The sequence below is a fragment of the Delphinus delphis genome, chromosome 4, assembly GCF_949987515.2.
Source record: "Delphinus delphis chromosome 4, mDelDel1.2, whole genome shotgun sequence".
NCBI lineage: Eukaryota > Metazoa > Chordata > Mammalia > Artiodactyla > Delphinidae > Delphinus > Delphinus delphis.
In genome coordinates, this window is record NC_082686.1 from 67,260,611 (window position 1) to 67,277,093 (window position 16,483).

The 16,483-nt window shown below is 37.9% G+C and overlaps 1 protein-coding gene across 2 annotated transcripts in view; it reads left to right on the plus strand.

Moving 5' to 3' along the window:
* The window catches only part of SLC15A2 (solute carrier family 15 member 2), a 36,904-nt gene that overhangs the window by 9,240 nt on the left and 11,181 nt on the right, over positions 1 to 16,483 (plus strand). Inside the window, exons 4-16 of one of the 2 annotated variants that reach the window (XM_060010752.1) lie at positions 1,531 to 1,623; positions 2,722 to 2,821; positions 4,650 to 4,740; positions 5,026 to 5,103; positions 10,348 to 10,430; positions 10,851 to 10,937; positions 11,111 to 11,200; positions 11,421 to 11,465; positions 12,567 to 12,599; positions 13,326 to 13,414; positions 14,533 to 14,614; positions 15,186 to 15,320; positions 16,260 to 16,424. In XM_060010752.1, coding sequence (XP_059866735.1) covers positions 1,531 to 1,623; positions 2,722 to 2,821; positions 4,650 to 4,740; positions 5,026 to 5,103; positions 10,348 to 10,430; positions 10,851 to 10,937; positions 11,111 to 11,200; positions 11,421 to 11,465; positions 12,567 to 12,599; positions 13,326 to 13,414; positions 14,533 to 14,614; positions 15,186 to 15,320; positions 16,260 to 16,424 — 1,171 coding nt within the window. The remainder of the gene's footprint in view (positions 1 to 1,530; positions 1,624 to 2,721; positions 2,822 to 4,649; positions 4,741 to 5,025; positions 5,104 to 10,347; positions 10,431 to 10,850; positions 10,938 to 11,110; positions 11,201 to 11,420; positions 11,466 to 12,566; positions 12,600 to 13,325; positions 13,415 to 14,532; positions 14,615 to 15,185; positions 15,321 to 16,259; positions 16,425 to 16,483) is intronic. The other variant, XM_060010753.1, reaches the window with a different exon arrangement.

The following is a 16,483-nucleotide window of genomic DNA, read 5'->3' on the forward strand; positions in this document are numbered from 1 at the left end:
CCCAATGACTCCATTTCAAATGCAGAATTTCCAAGTCTCTCTTGACTTCTCTCTACTTCTGTTAAAGTTCTCTGCCATTAGCTTCCTGTCTTATATTCCTCACATTCTAGACTAATTCCCTGAATCTTTCACCTAGAAGGTTGCCTGTTTTCCTTTTAAGGCACTTACACTTCTCTCATTCATTTAGTCCAACAACCTGATATTGCCCTGTTCTCCCAACGCAGACTATCACTCCAGCTCAGACTCCTTTTGTTTTTTCTCTGTGATGATTTAGCATAGATTATCTATTTTGTGTTCATAATTTTTGGCCTTTTTTTCAGTCCCTTTTTATTCCCTTTCTTTCTATTCATTCTTTTTATTCCAATGAAGGAAACTTTTCTCCAGAAGACACTACAAGGCCTTTTGGAAAAGGCTGCCCCTTCCCCTAATATTAATTAGCCCTGGTTTAGTCACTCAGCTTTCTTATCCCCTGCTTCCCATTATAAACCCTCTAAGATCCCTTCCCTGGAGAGCCAACCTAGGAAGATTAGGCATTTAGAATGAGAAATCCACATTCTGAGATTTCTGACATCTCCAGCCTCTCTGCTACCTTCATTCCATTCTTTATATTCCACATTAGCATATAACACTTCAAAATCACAGAAGTAAGCTATATAATTTCCAAAGTTCCTTCTAGTATTAATATTCTACTTATATATAGAGAGAATACTGGTGTCCTAATACAAATAATACACATTGTATATTTGGTAGTATGCCATGTTTCAGTGTGTATATCTCTACATATGTTCTTACTGGAATTCCTCACTCTTCTACTTCCTGTTTGTCATTCAGATTTTTTTGAAAAAACAGCATAACAACAAGTCCCTATCAACTGCATGAGCTATATCACTGGAAAGTCTGTTCAAAGACCCTGGTTCCTTTCTTATCCTTGGGAAATTGTCCATGAGGAAACTGTGGTGGGGATTACAATTAACCCAAGTGTTCAGACTGAACCTGAGAGCCCTTTACCTCTCTGTATATCCCAGTGATTGTGTTTAGAGAAAGTTCTTTGTGTTAACCATCCCTTTTTTCCTGTTTATGTGACATTCTTTCTTGACCCTTATGGATTTCTAGAGCCAAAGACATTCCTTGGAAGAAACCTCGGGTCAAAGTATCCTGTTCTTCTGGTTCTCCTTACTTAAAACATTATCGCTGGCTACAAATCCAACTTGGTCATGACATATCTACACAAGATCGGGGTACTCTGTGTTTGTGTGGGGTTAGTGAGGGAAAAGAGAGCAGGTATGAGAAAGGAATGTCCATTATCTCTAACACTACAGGGTAAAGAGTTACTGTCTCTTTTTCTAGACTGTTTGTTTCATTCACCATTATTATTTCTATTTGCATATCTCAGGTAATTCTTTCCTCCTCTACCCCCTCCTCCTGCCGCTCCATTTATCCTGGCATTGAGAACAGTATGAACTCTGAGGCTGTAATTACTCAAATCTCTGAATTCTGTTTGTAGACTGACTGATTTAACTCTCTCAACAGGACAATCATCTATCTCTCCTTGGTGTATGTGCTTGGCCATGTGATCAAGTCCATGGGTGCCTTACCAATACTGGGGGGACAAATGTTACACACGTGAGTAAAATCATGGAATAAACTAAACCACTTTTCCTCCATTGGGCAGGTAAATGTCTCACACATTCATTACAGATGTTTTTCTGTCTTCTTACCAATGATGTCCCTTTATTTTCCGATCTGTTTTAATACCAAATTGGTTAAGGAAAAAACTTTGACCAGTTGAACTCTCCTGCTTTATCTGAGCTCATTTGTTTTTATTAAATATTTGGGGACTAGTAGAATGCCCAGTTAGTATCCTTTTGATAAAAACTCTTCATGTGCTTGAAGACATTAAAACCTTCATGCCCTCCATATTCCCTCACCTATTCACCCATCCACACATTGTACCTTTACCAGAGTTAAAAAAAAATGTCTGTGATATTTCCTTATAATACATTGTAGAATTCATTTTCAAAGCTTGGATTATTCCCATTTATGTGTAGTTCCATATATTCCAGTTTCTCTATCCCTCTTTATTAAGCTCTTGATGTTTATGATGCCAGAGACTCTTGATAGATTCTGATGTCTGTTGGTTCAGTCAGTAGAGAAGATTAGAGTTGTTCAAGAAGCAGGTCGTACATATTCATGTTTATACTGTGCCTATATGTGTATTTTCCAATGAGTTAAGAATTTTGTTTGAAAGTTAATAAATATTAAATACCTCCTTATTTTTGTCCCCTCAGAAATCAGTGACACTACTCCTATTAGTTATGACTAGTTTAACATTTTATTTTGTGGTTACTAAGGATATGTGGGATAAGGGTTCACAAGGTCATTCTATTGAAGTGTCCCTTTGACTAAGACAAGATTGAGAACCAGTGCTTTAACTTTGGAGTTCCTTCAGTATCTGCTTCTATCTGTTGTGCACAAGGGGTAAATGAAACTATCAGGGACACATCTCACCATGTAATGTATATTTTCTGGCAGAAACTCAAGGATTATAAGTGTACCTGAGTCTCCCCTAGGACTGAAGGCATATGGAAAATGCCCACAGTGTAGAAATGTGAAGGAGGTCTTTGCCCTTGTACACATTTTTTTTCTCTTGTAGCTCTATATTTTATTTCTACAGTTGTGTTTAGTATCAATATGGTTAGTACTCTCACCTCTCCATTTCAGAGTCCTGTCAATGGTCGGCTTGAGTCTAATAGCTTTGGGGACAGGAGGTATCAAACCCTGTGTGGCAGCTTTTGGTGGAGACCAGTTTGAAGAAAAACATGTAAGAGTCCTGTAATTTCTGTGTTTTTCAAGAATGTAGAGCAGGCATCAAACGGCAGGTAACCATTTGCCAAGATTGAAGTGATCCACCAGTCAGATCATATCTGAGGAGCTGTGTTCAGTGCTGGGTACTGGTCATTAATAGAGGGAAAAACTGCAACATTTCAAAGGAAAGTGACCAGGGTGGTAGATGGACTAAAAGATGCTCTTATGAAGAAAGGTTGAGGGAAATGGAGATATTTATAGCCTGGATAAGATAAGAATTAAAGAGAATATCTTAGCTGTCTATAGATATTTGAAGGATATCAGTAATTAAACCAAAGGTCAATGGCTGAAAGCTATAGGAAGCTAGCTTCTGGCTTGATGGAAAGAAAAACTTCAAATAGTTGGAAGTAGCGAGTTTACTCTCACTTGAGTTACTTAAGAAGGTACATGGTAATCACTTTGGGAATGGGAGGTGATGAGTAGTATGGAGATGATTTAAGCATCTCTAGCTTTGAGATTCTATGAAAGGGGAAAAGGACCATTTGGAATAAAACAGAATGAGTTTCTCTAGATGAACCTGTCTGGATGATCATTCCTTCTTTTCCTAAATACTTGCCACTGTCAGTGGGAGGGGAAAACAGTATGAATAAAGGTAAAAATGGGCCTGTATAAGGAAGCAGTGACAACTAGGCAAGGGAAGTAGTCTATTCTTAGATCAGCTAACATTTCTAGCTTCCTCTTTTTTCCTCTCAGTTTTCTTTTTTGTCTGTCTCCATGTATTATTCCCTCTTCTGTAGCTGGTTACCATGTTTCTGGGTTTTCACTCTGTTCTTTCTCTGTGTCCTGTCTTCCTTCATGTCTCTAACCCTTCAGACCATTTGAGTTATTTTATATTCTTTATCTGCCTGAGGGTCCATAGATCATAATTGCTTGCTGACGTTGGAGAAATAACCAACCTCTGGCAAGTGGGATTCTATGCACAATGAACTATACTCATAGATTGGTGTAATGAGTTTAAATGGGGACCAGAAGAGGAAGCAAAACACACCATAAATAGAAAATGAGGATTGTGCTGATGTGTCAGGAAAAGATCTGGGGTGTCAGAATGAAGCACAGAAGTGCACAATGAATAAAGCATCAGCAACTGTATTTGAAAATTGCTTCATTTTGTAACTGCTCCACAAAGATATTTCAATAATAGTACAAACCCACCTCCAGGTTTCCACCAGCCATTTCCAAGCCCACAGACATCCTTTTATACTCTTTGGCAGACTTCCCATAAACATTAGGTAAATTATCCTGTTTGACGGACAATTTACTCCACTGTCCCATGTTCTAGTCCTATTCCTACCACACATTCCACAAAATCAATTATTTAATTTAGTCACTCAATCACTTAATAAATTCAGTTAATAAACATTTATTGTCTGTAGTATAACAGGTACTATGCTAGTGGGGAATACAGAAAATAATAAGATACAATTTCTGCCCTAAAGGAACTCAACCTACAGAAAGAAACAGACATTTAATGCAAAGAAACTAAGAATAGATATGTATAGGACACAATACATAGGCATAGTGTACAAGATGATCATTTTTGCCAAGATAAAGGGGTAAAAGAATGTTAAAGATGCTTGTACTAGGGTTTGAAAGATAGGGAAATGTTTGTCTGGGGTCAGCGAGATATGTGTTAAAATATCTGATATGATATTCACATACACATTCACAGAGGCAGTGCCTGAATCTGTCTCTGTGTATGTACCTCTCACTTAGTCTGAACGTGAGGTAGGGGGTGGAGGTAGGAGGCATATTGCACTGATGATTTGGCCTTTTTTTTTTTTCAGGCAGAGGAACGGACTAGATACTTCTCAGTCTTCTACCTCTCCATCAATGCAGGGAGCTTGATTTCTACATTTGTCACACCCATGCTGAGAGGTTGGTATCTTTTCTGAGGGACTCTGTATAAGCTTTACTCAGGCCAGCCAGAAATCTGTTCAAGTCTTCCTCCTGTCCATCTTCTCCTTTTATAAGGGTTTGAAAATCTGAGAGAATTTCTTTTAACCTTGCTTTGTCTGGCCTAAAAGAAGGATTGTGGATTAGGTGATGGGAAGAAAGAGGATGGCTATGTCTATGACCTCAAAAACCTGAGCTTACAGAATAGAACATCAAAGACTTAAGATTCAGGATTAATTTGTTTTGTTTTGTTTTGTTTTCCTGTAGGAGATGTGCAATGTTTTGGGAAAGACTGCTATGCATTGGCTTTTGGAGTTCCAGGATTGCTTATGGTGATAGCTCTTGGTAAGTGCAGTGGGGCAAAGGAAACTAATAGCCACTGATGCCTTCCACATGTAAAGGGTGATGTAAGCACTTTACACAAACTATTTCATTCAGTCCTCACACTAACCTATTAGGTAAGTGTTATTATAGGGGTTTTCCCTAGACATTGGAGATAAATTAACTGAATAAAGTCAGAAACCTCAAAAAAAAGTGCCCAAGGTTACATAACTAATAAGAAGTTTCCTAGAGAGCTTTAAGAAAGACTGATCCCTGGACCCTATGTAGGACTAATTAAATCAGGATCTCTGTGGGATAAGGCCTTGGCATCTGTAATTTTTTAAGTATCTAGGTGATTCTAATGTGTAGTCAAGGTTGAGATGTACTGATCTACACTACAGTATATAATGAAGCAAGGAAAATAATTAATCCTTCCTTTTGAACTAGCTTATTTCATCTGATGGTTATTTATCTGGTAATTGAAAGACTTTTAAAATTCGTTGGGCCTTTTAAAGTAGCTTCTAGGTTTAGCCGTTTCTGCCCTGCTCTGCAATGCTCCCAAGAAGTTTGCTCTTAAGCAAAGAGAATAAGAGGAGTTGGATAAGTAGGGGGAAACTGATGCAACTTAGATCAAGTGGCATTCTCTTTACCACAGGGAACCCAGCAATGGAAGTGGAAGGGGGATGTGTGTGTTGCTTAGTTTACACAGCCTAAGGGGAAACTTGGACATGATTGTTTCTAATCATTGACCTGGAAACCTGTTCTCACACTGAGCCTTTGGGTGACACCCCCCACTGGAAGATATCCAGTCCAAACACATAAAGAGCTCAATAGAGGATAAAGAGCCCAGAGACTCAATGTTCCATCTGATTATTTTCTACCCGGGGTTGGGGGGGGCTAATATTATTATATCAGATTGCAATTCCAATTCCAAGGAAATTTATGCGTAATTCCTGGAGCCCTGTGATAATGCATTCTCTGCTTCCTTCTCCCTTTGAAGCCAAATATTTTCCTGGTTTTCCTCTGATTAGTACTATGTCTTTTTCTCTGGATCATTGCACAATAATATTATTTACATATCAGAGTAATTATGAAGATCAAAAGAGATGCTGTAATGGAAATGTTTAATAAATTATGAAATGTTAAATAAGTGTTAGCTGTCATCATTAGTCAGCTGCTTCAATTTTCTGGGTACTAATAAGTCAGTTCTCTGACTTTTCACTATAATTTAATTTATTCATTTGATTTTTTTCACTCATTAATTTGATAGACATTGACTTAATGAGCCGTTTATGTGTCAGATTCTGTGCTAGGTTTTGGGGTCACACTGGTGAATTAGATAGCTACAGAATTCATGCTTTCAAAGAATTTATTTGGTCCAGCAGGAGGAGGGAGACAGATAAGAAAACAGGAAATTTCAATATAGTATGATCACTGTCACAGCTGGTGAAATACAGAGAAAGCTATAGGAACACATAGGAGGGATATCTGACTAAGACTTCGAGGGTCAGGAAAGAAATGATGTGTAAGGTAAGACCTAAAGGATTAGCAGCAATTAATTCAAAGATTAATCAAAGAAAAGATTGAAAGTGAAACAGAAATAGGACACGGTATCTGTAAGACAAGGAGATGAGAAATAGTATGACATATTTGAAGGCCTTAAAGGAATTCAAATTGCCTGGAGCATAAATGGAAAGATAGAGAGGAGAAATTGACAGAAACTAGATAATGAAGGGCCTTTTAACCTACTAAGGAATTAGAACTTTATCAGGAGACTAGTAGAGAGCTTCAAAAGGATTTTGAATAGAGGAATGATGGTTAGATTTTTATTTTTCAGTGGTATTTCTGACTGTAATGTGGAGAAAAAATGGGTTAAGGGTGAGACAAGGATACCCTTTGTCTTGATTACTGAATTTTGGTACTCCCTTAAATTTTGTGCTCAAGGTGAGTGCCTCACTTAGCTCACCCTCCTTGGTCCTGACAGAATTGACAAACTTGATATGACTAGATGTGTGAAAGTAAGGGAGAAGAAAAGCCAACATTGAATGTAGGGCTCTGGCTTGAGCAAATGGTGGATAGTAGGGTCATTAACTGATAATAAGGAAGAAAACGTTTGGGGCAATACTAATGAATTTAGTTTTGGACATGTTACATTTTAGATGTCCTTGGAACATTTAATTGGGAGTATCAAACATTTATTTGGAAATACAGGTTTAAAGTTCAGAAGAAATGTTTCAGCTATAAAGATCTGGAGCTATTAATATATGGATAGCAATTAATTCATGAAAATGGATGGAATAACTAAGAGATAATAAGAGTACGGTAAAAAGACAGCAAGGATAGAACCGTGAGGAACACTGGTATTTAAAAGACAGTCAAATGATCTAAGCACCAGGAATTAGAGATAAACAAGTTATGGTACCTATTTGCAAGGAATTTTATTTTCCTGGTAAAGATACAGATAAGTGAACAATGAAGTTCTGTTCACTGTGATAAGTGCAGAAATAAAGATATCTACAAGGAAGTGCAGCAAAGGCATGAGTAACTAGGTTGCACTGAAGTTATTCAAATAAAGATTCACAAAAGAAAAGTTGGGGAATGGCTCTCCAGGTAGGAAAAAAACAGTGCAAATGGAGAGGCAGAAATCGTATTTTGAGAACCAGGGTGATTTCATTAATGCCAGAATCAAATTAAGGGGCAATCTCTATGGCATAAACCTTTAGAATAATGTTTCAAATTTGTATGGGAATGAGTCTTAATGTAATGAAAACTTAACAATGATTATTTTCTCCAATATATAGATTGTCAATTCTTTGTTATGTATTTATATTATTAAATGAGATTATTCAGTGTTGAGCATACCTTTATACAAGCCAGCATTTACTTGTAAGTTCTTGTATTTCCTTTACAATAAAAATGTGTTAAGGGTCAAATTTTGTATTTGAATTAGGTAAAGGGTTCAACAGTTAACAACAAAAAAAGACAGGCAAAGAGGGGAAACCCACAAATGAGACTAAGAAGGAATGGCCAAAGTGATAGTTGTTCTATCTTGGCTACCAAGAGGATTTCAAGAAGGGACTCATTCAGAGTAAGGAATGTTACTGACTGGGAAAGCAAGATAAGGGTGGAAAATGTCCATTAAATATAGCGACAAGAGGGTCATTGATTTGATGATATCATCTATGGTAGATTGGTGGAGATTTGAGACTAATTAGAGTAAACTGGGAAGTGAATAAGAGGGATGAAGGGGAAGACAGTATTTATAGCTGAAAGGCGACATGGAGTCAAGAGAGGATGTTGAGCATGCTTGAATGTCATTAGGAAGACTCCAGTAAAGAAACATGTTGAAGATGTAAGATAAAACAGTATAATCAGTATGAAAGCACACATGGCACAATTGCCTTTATACAGGAGGAGGAACATCAATCACCCTCACCTAAATGGAGAGAGGAGAGGATGGGTGTGGATACAGAAGTTAATAGATTTGGTGGCAAGAAGTTGAGGGGGTTTTCATTTGAAGCCTTCTATCTTCTTTGTAAAGTAAGAGGCAACGTCTACTAGTAGAAGGAGATGGTAGAGAAACTCAAGGTCCCTACTCAGCTTCTTTGGTTAAGTGGCCTTGAAATTTCAGTGTGAACTTGTCAAGGTCTTCCTTTTATCACTTCACTGTCACTTTTTAGACCAGAATTCCTGAGAATTTCAGCCTCTTTCTAGGATCATTCTTAGTTTCAAGAGCAGTCTATTTCCTGTCCAAAATCTTCCACTTATCTAGATACCTCTTTGTCTGTCCACTGGTCTCCCAGGATTAGCATTCTTTTCTCTGAACTATTTTTTCTATCAACAGTAAGAAGGCTGTGGTAGGTAAAGGGTGCTATTTGGAGAAGCTTTGGGGAAACTGAGAGGATAAATAAAGAAAAAGTGGTAGAGTGAATCTGACTGAGAGGAATGGAGAAATTAGAAAGTTAAGATAGAGAAAAGTAAGGTGATTCAGGCATTCTAGATGTAAGGATATTGGAAATTGCTACTGGTCACTGAGAAAAGCATCTTGGGTAGAAGATCTACTAGAGGGGCATCTGGCTAGAGCTGGGAAGTCCATTCAGGAGGAAAGTACATCTGGGAGGGTACCAAGATGGAGGTTTCCCACGGATTTTAGTTAAATTTAATAAACTTGAAAAAAATTTACTTTTTTATAATTATAAAACTAATATCTCATTGCTGGTAAAATAAAGGAGAAAATAAGAAAATTAAATTCACCTGTAGATAACTGTGGAGATGTGGTTAAAGGATAAAGATGGGCGTTGAGGGAAAGAGAATGAGCTCAAGAACAGAAATAGAACAGAAAAGAATTTTTCATAGGAATGATGAATAGTGGTTAGAGGATAAGGTGCCAAATGGAGAATAATGAAAGGTAAAGTGGAAAGTGGTAGGTTGAGGGGGAGCGCCATTGCAGACAGGGGCCACCTCTTTTTTATCTTTATTACCAGTAGTATCTAGCAGAGTGTGTAATGCAAGAATGAATGAATGAGGTGCTTTATGGTGGTTAAGAGTATAGATTCTTGAGTCAGGCCTCAGGTCAAAAATGCAGTTTCTGGCACTTTCTTGTACAGATTGCTTAATTTCTTTAATCCTTGATTTCTTCATGTGTAAAATAGAGTATTACATATTTTGTCAGGTTAAATCAGTACTGAATGTAAAACTCCTAACACTTTACATATAATAATAAATCTTCAAGAGATCATTAATGATAATAATAACCACCAGGATAATAATGAATTTGGGAAGGCCTTCCATGCCAGGAGTTTGGGCTTGTTAGGTAGGTCCTAGAAAAAGGATTTTAATTTGGCATCAGATAAAAGAAGAAGAGAACAGGACTGAGAAACTAGTTGGTGGCCATTTTGATAATGCAGGATAGAAGTTATGAGGTCCTACACAAGAGTCACAGCAGTGGTGATGCAAAAGAGGGGGCAGGCAGGAAATGCACTGAAGACAGAGGGTCAGTGAAAGTTGCTAATATGTCAGATGTAGAGATGAAGAAAGAAGAGTGAGAATTCAAAGGTGACTTTCATTTCTGTGATAACAGGAAAGTCTCAACACTGACCATTTTGGCTCCCATAGTTTTTCTAACTCCAGAGTCAGATAGCGTCAGTCATTTCCCTCCCTTTTTGAGATGTGCCAGTTACTCCTATATTTCAGCATTCTGTCCTTAGTGTTTACATACTGAATGTGCTAAATGAGAAGCTAAGAACCTTATTTGTCTATCAACTGCAGTTGTGTTTGCAATGGGAAGCAAAATATACAGAAAACCACCTCCTGAAGGAAACATAGTGACTCAAGTTGTCAAATGTATCTGGGTAAGTCCATGAATTGTTTACCTACCTTTTTCAGTCAAAGGGAAAGAGATGCTGTGCTGAGCATATAGGTCTTCAAACATGGCTTCTCTCAATGACCTCTGCTCTACTTCTGTGCCTTTTGGCAAACTGAGATTAATCGGTCTTCCCTCTGTGCCTCTACTTAACCATTAAGTTAAAAATAATGTAATCGTTTTTAAAAATGGGCAAAAGTCTTCTGAAATGTAGTTATGTATGTTGCCAACAGAAAATAAGGATAGGTAAAATTAGATTTGAAATATTCTGAAATTCAATGCCTGATGAAATCAAAAGGTTGGAGTAAGTCACTTAAGAGTTATGTGTGTTTGAGGGAAGAGATAATGAATTGGAAAAAGCAGGGGATGTTTTTTTGGTCTCTCCTCTGATATCTACGCTCTGCCCTAGTTTGCCATTTCCAACCGTTTCAAGAACCGTTCTGCGGACATTCCAAAGCGAGAGCACTGGCTGGACTGGGCAGCTGAGAAATACCCAGTAAGTTGGAACTGCAGAAACATCTGATGCCTCCATGTAGTCTTTCCTAATGTCCAAACTGATTCCCTCGTGCTGTATTTGACCTCTTCTCTTACTGTTCTGGGCCACTTCTACTGTAAGCAAGAAAACCCTATCTGGCAATTCAGCCTGTTCCTTCTCACCCCTTCTTGCAGAGGCAGCTCATTATGGATGTGAAGGCACTGACCAGGGTACTGTTTCTTTATATCCCATTGCCCATGTTCTGGGCTCTTTTGGATCAGCAGGTAAGAATGGAGACACGAGGGAGGGGACATGGGAATATATGTATACGTATAGCTGATTCACTTTGTTATACAGCAGAAACTAACACATCATTGTAAAACAATTATACTCTAATAAAGATGTTAAAAAAAAAAAGAATAGTTCTTTTGAAAGCTACCCCTTCCTCCAGCCCCTTCCCTCTCAGAGAAAAGGATTTCTTTTAATAGCATCTGTTTGCCCTAGGGCTCACGATGGACCTTGCAAGCCACCAGGATGAATGGGAATTTGGTGAGTAGAAGAGATTTTTCCAGAGAAGTCTATCATTTTCTTTATAATCCATATTAAGGAGAAATTTCTTTGTGTTTTTGCCTGAAAACTGACATAAGATCATAACAGATGTGCCTTTAGCATGAAGATACTGAGTAGGCAAAATAAAGAAAGCAAATCTAGAAATAAAAAGCAGAATCTTATCTTTAGAAATCAGAAATGTAAGGATGGAAAGGTTTAAATGTATACAAAGAAGCATTGAGAGGATAGCAAATGAAGTAATAGAGCCTGGGGAAGTGGATGTTTTCTTCCATCTAAGCCTGGCCAGGGAACAGCAGGTTTGATTGCTGCTACAACACAATTGACACCATCTCTTAGGCAGGGCTAACAGCAGAGGACCCAGAGGTGGGATATTTTGTACATGGATACAGAAATAACGGGAAAATTGTAAACATTATTTCCTCTTTTTCCAATTTCCATTCATTGGCAAAAACGCTTCTCTCATTTGTTCCCACTTCCTAGATTATTGTATTGTTTTTCTATCATCTCAGTTGTGAAGAGGGCAGGGTGGAATGATGCCAGGGTTTTATGATGCCAGTCTGTTTGGAGCCTGCTTAATATAATTTCACCTTTTTCCTTCCCCTGGCTGTCCAGGATTTACCATGTTTGTCCTCTTTTTGACCTCCTGGAGAACAACTTCAGAAACCCTGTGTGTCAGTGGGAGTCTTCACCCTAACCATGATGTCTTGTCCGTCATATTTATTACCACCTACGACTGCAGTTACTGAGATTAATAAAAAACACACTGACTTTATTCTCTTTCAAGTTAAAGAAAGCATAGTGAACAGAAAATAAGATTCTCCCTTAAGCCCATCTGCCTTCAGGAGACATAGCCTAAAGCCATTCCCAGTCTCTTTCGCCCCCCCACGCCCCCCACGCCCCCCACGCCCCCCCCACACCCCCACCCCCGGCATACCCTTACAAGGATAAGAGTGATCCTGAACCAAAGACCTGATAGATTTTACCTTAAGCTTCTCACCTGCTAATTAGCAAGATGGTTGATCTAGGCTTTTTTTTTGTCTTTAGGCCACCATCTTAATGTGATTTGTTATCATGTTTCAGGGGTTTTTTGTGCTTCAGCCTGACCAGATGCAGGTAGGAGACTTCTCTATAGTCCCGGGTACTTATTTCTTTCCTCATCTACACCATTACCTATAGTAGTAGGATTACCAACCATAATTTGATGTTTTTTTCCTTGTATGCTGAGGAGAGCTAAACATAGGAATGAAAATATTCTCTTTAAGCCCCACACTTCTCTTTCACATTCTCTGTTTAGTAAGTAGCTCCTGATCAACTCCAGGGAGACTGAGTTTTGAGCTCACAGGGAAAGTATAAGCACTGGATTTTTTTCCATGTCAAGTATCATGGAAATATTGTCAAAGAAAGTATAAGGCTTTGTTGTGTGAGCAACAAAATCAGAATCTCTGTTTATTGGTGACTCCCAGGTATCTTTTTAAACTCTTGTTCAACAATCCCCAATTCTTCCTTCTCTCATTCCTTTCTCCTGGCCGTGACATTTTTCCCTTGGCTGTGGTGCTGAAGAAGATAAGTGAAAATGGGAGGGGAAAGCTCCCAGTTGATTGACAGAAAAACAGGTTCAGAGTGAAACTGGTTCCTTGGGATATTTGGAAGATAATGTGCTATGCAGGTGAAATAGAGTCTTGGGTGTAAAGAGACTGAAGGATGTGGAATCATTCTGTACATAGTATGATGAAAGTGTGTTTGGATGTGAGAGAGAGTGCACACATGCAAATGAGAGCACATGCTCACACTCATGATAGAAGAACGTTGTAACTAATCCCTTTTACCGTGGTGTTACAGGTACTAAATCCCTTTTTGGTTCTTATCTTCATCCCACTGTTTGACTTTATCATTTATCCTCTGGTCTCCAAGTGTGGCATTAACTTCACGTAAGTGCTCACTATGCCTATGTTGCTCCAAACTGACTCAACATTTGCCCAGTTTGATAAAGAGTCAATATCTTTTCTACTTAGTGATGATTTGTTTTGATTTATCATTTTTCTGCTTCTGTTTATCCATGTTAGATTAAATGCCTGTTAATACTGAAGGACGGGAATTAGATCTAATTAATTCTTATGATAGAGAGTCCAAGCCATTACTGCAGACTTACATATGTGATGTTGAAGAGTTAGGACTCTACTTCATGGGAAGTCAAAAAGTATGTGAGATTAGGCTCCTAAACCAACTTGTTGCTTTGTTCTTGAAAGTTGCCTCTTCAAAGAAGTCCAAAGGCTTTGAGGATAACTAATCCCTTTAAATCTTCCACTGTCCCTATGAAACAAATGGGGGACCTCATAAGAGTGGGGATAGAATTGTCCCTAATTACTGCTTTCCCCCCCTTCTAAATAGAAGTGTTATTTTTTGTAAAGTTTGAAAGAGGAGGGTGTTAAGTTTTCTCTAATTTCTGATTTAATAGCAATTTCCTTTTGATAACCACTTACCATATTCAGATGACCTTTGGTCATTTACTCATTCATTGAGCAGTTTATTGAGTTCAGCACCAAGTGCTATGCAAATGTAAAAGCACAAATCTTGCTCTTAAGGAGTTTACTCTTTAGTAAGGAAGCTAGAAAATATGCAAGGTTAATTATTGCAACAAGGTGAAATTTGTTAAGTGCCCTAAGAAGGAAAGCAAAGTGCCAGGGAAATGCAGAGATGGAAGAGAGAGGCCAGGGTCAAGAAAGACTTCTGAAGGAGAGGAAAAGGAGGTAATAATGTATAGTGACTGGTATATGGTAAATGTTCAGTAAATCTGGCTATATTACTATTATTTTTGTTATTATGACATAATGGATAAAAAAATCATAAGCAAAGATAGAGGGAAAAATTTGGTGCATTACAGAGAACAATTCAGTATGACTCAAGTAAAAGTAGAAAGAAGGTTATATGAAGGGGAGGCAATACTTTGAAAAGTAATTGGGACCAAATTAGCTAAGCTTAGGGGGTTTAGATTTTATTCTTTAGAGTCTAGAGTTTAGCTATAATTGTCTCTTTCTTTCCCCTATAGATCACTTAGGAAAATGGCTGTTGGTATGATCCTAGCATGCCTGGCCTTTGCAGTTGCTGCTACTGTAGAGATAAAAATTAATGTGAGTACAATAAATCTTAAGCCATGAGAGCAGGACCATACCTATTTTGTTCACTTTTCTGACTTGCTCAATCTTGATTCCCTGGGCCCTAAGCACAGTACCTGTTTTAAAGAAGGTGCATAATAAGTGTTTGTGGTAAATGAGTAGATACAGGGGTAAAGCAGCAGTGCAAAATGAAGCCCACCTCCCACCTGAGTGATTCAGAGTATATTGTCAAGGAATTTCCAAACACCAGTATCCAAGATATATAACCATCTCTTAGATAGCTTACCAGACACTCAAATAACTTTTGGCAGGTTGAATAGCCACTATTAGGGAATGATGTATGAGGCCACGACTGAGTCAAAAGGCATGGAGTTTGTTACCTGGCATCAGTGCTTGCTATATTGAGCTGGTGTTTCCCCCTCCAAACTGCCTTCAGAGTTTTCTAAGCCAAATGTTCTTTAGAGGTAGGAAACTGTGTCCTCCTGACTAGATGAGCTAGGCTGTCGAGAAAGGACTGAGGTATGTGTTTTCATGGTATCTGAAGGGTTATTTGTTGGTAATTCTAACACGTGTTCTCTGTCCTAAGGAAATGGCCCCACCCCAACCAGATTCCCAAGAGATTTTCCTACAAGTCTTGAATCTGGCAGATAATGAGGTGAAGGTTACAGTGCTGGGAGATGAAAACAACTCTCTGTTGGCAGAGTCCATCAAATCCTTTCAGGTGACATATGGACTTGAATGAATCAGAAACACATTCAGATTATGTGCAAAGGCAGCAGCATAATACAGTGGTGAAGAGCATGCACTTGGGGAGTCAAACTGCCCCAGTCCAATTCCTGGTTCTGCCATTCCCTAGCTATAAGACCCTGAGCAAGTTATTTGATCTCTAAGCCTCAGTTTTAGCATCTGTAAAATGGCAATAATTTTTATGTCATAAGCTGTTGTAAGGATAAATATTATATGTAAAGTGCTTAGCATAATGTCTGGGACATTGTAAGCTCTCAATAGGTTGTAATTTGTGTTATTATTTCAAACTGCCTTGTAACACACACCCTGTGGAAGAGTTTGGCTTGCATATTTTCACGACTATATTATATATATTCTGAAATATTCATTTAAAAATATTTTTTAAACAATAAAAGTAATATACATTTATTGTAGAAAATTGGGGAGTATGTCAAAAGATATAAAAACCACCTATAAATCTATCACACGGAGATAATCATAGTTAGCATTTTTGTATAAATGAATAAATAAATTTTTAAAAAGTGTTGAAACACTATATGCTGTATTGACCTTGATTTTTTCTTAACATTAACCATCATAAGCATTTTCCCATGCCCTTAGGTAAACTTTGAGAATGTGATTTTAATGGATACATAATATTCTATTCTGTGGATATAACATGGCTTAGTAAAGTATTTCCTTATAGGTATTTAATTTTTTTTGTTATTATACATAATTCTATAATGAACATCCGTACTCATAAATCTTTATTCAAGCCTCTAATTACTCCTATGGTATATTTCTAGAAATGGAATTACTAGGTTAAAGGGTAATGTTGAAAGTATCTAATGAGGTCACCTGCCCTGGGTTACTATGAGATTGTGATGTCCAAGATGGGGTAGAAGGTGAGTGTGACAGGCTCTTCATTCTATAGAAAATGCCACACTATTCCAAACTCCACCTGAAGACAAAAAGCCAGAATTTCCACTTCCAACTGAAATATCACAATTTGTCTGTCTACACTGAGCATTCTGTGGAGGAGAAAAAATGGTACACTCTGATCATTCGAGAAGATGGGAAAAGTATTTCTAGCATGATGGTAAGTTGAGGAATGGCCTAGTTTCCAAATTATCTTAGAGTACAATGACTGGGCTCATC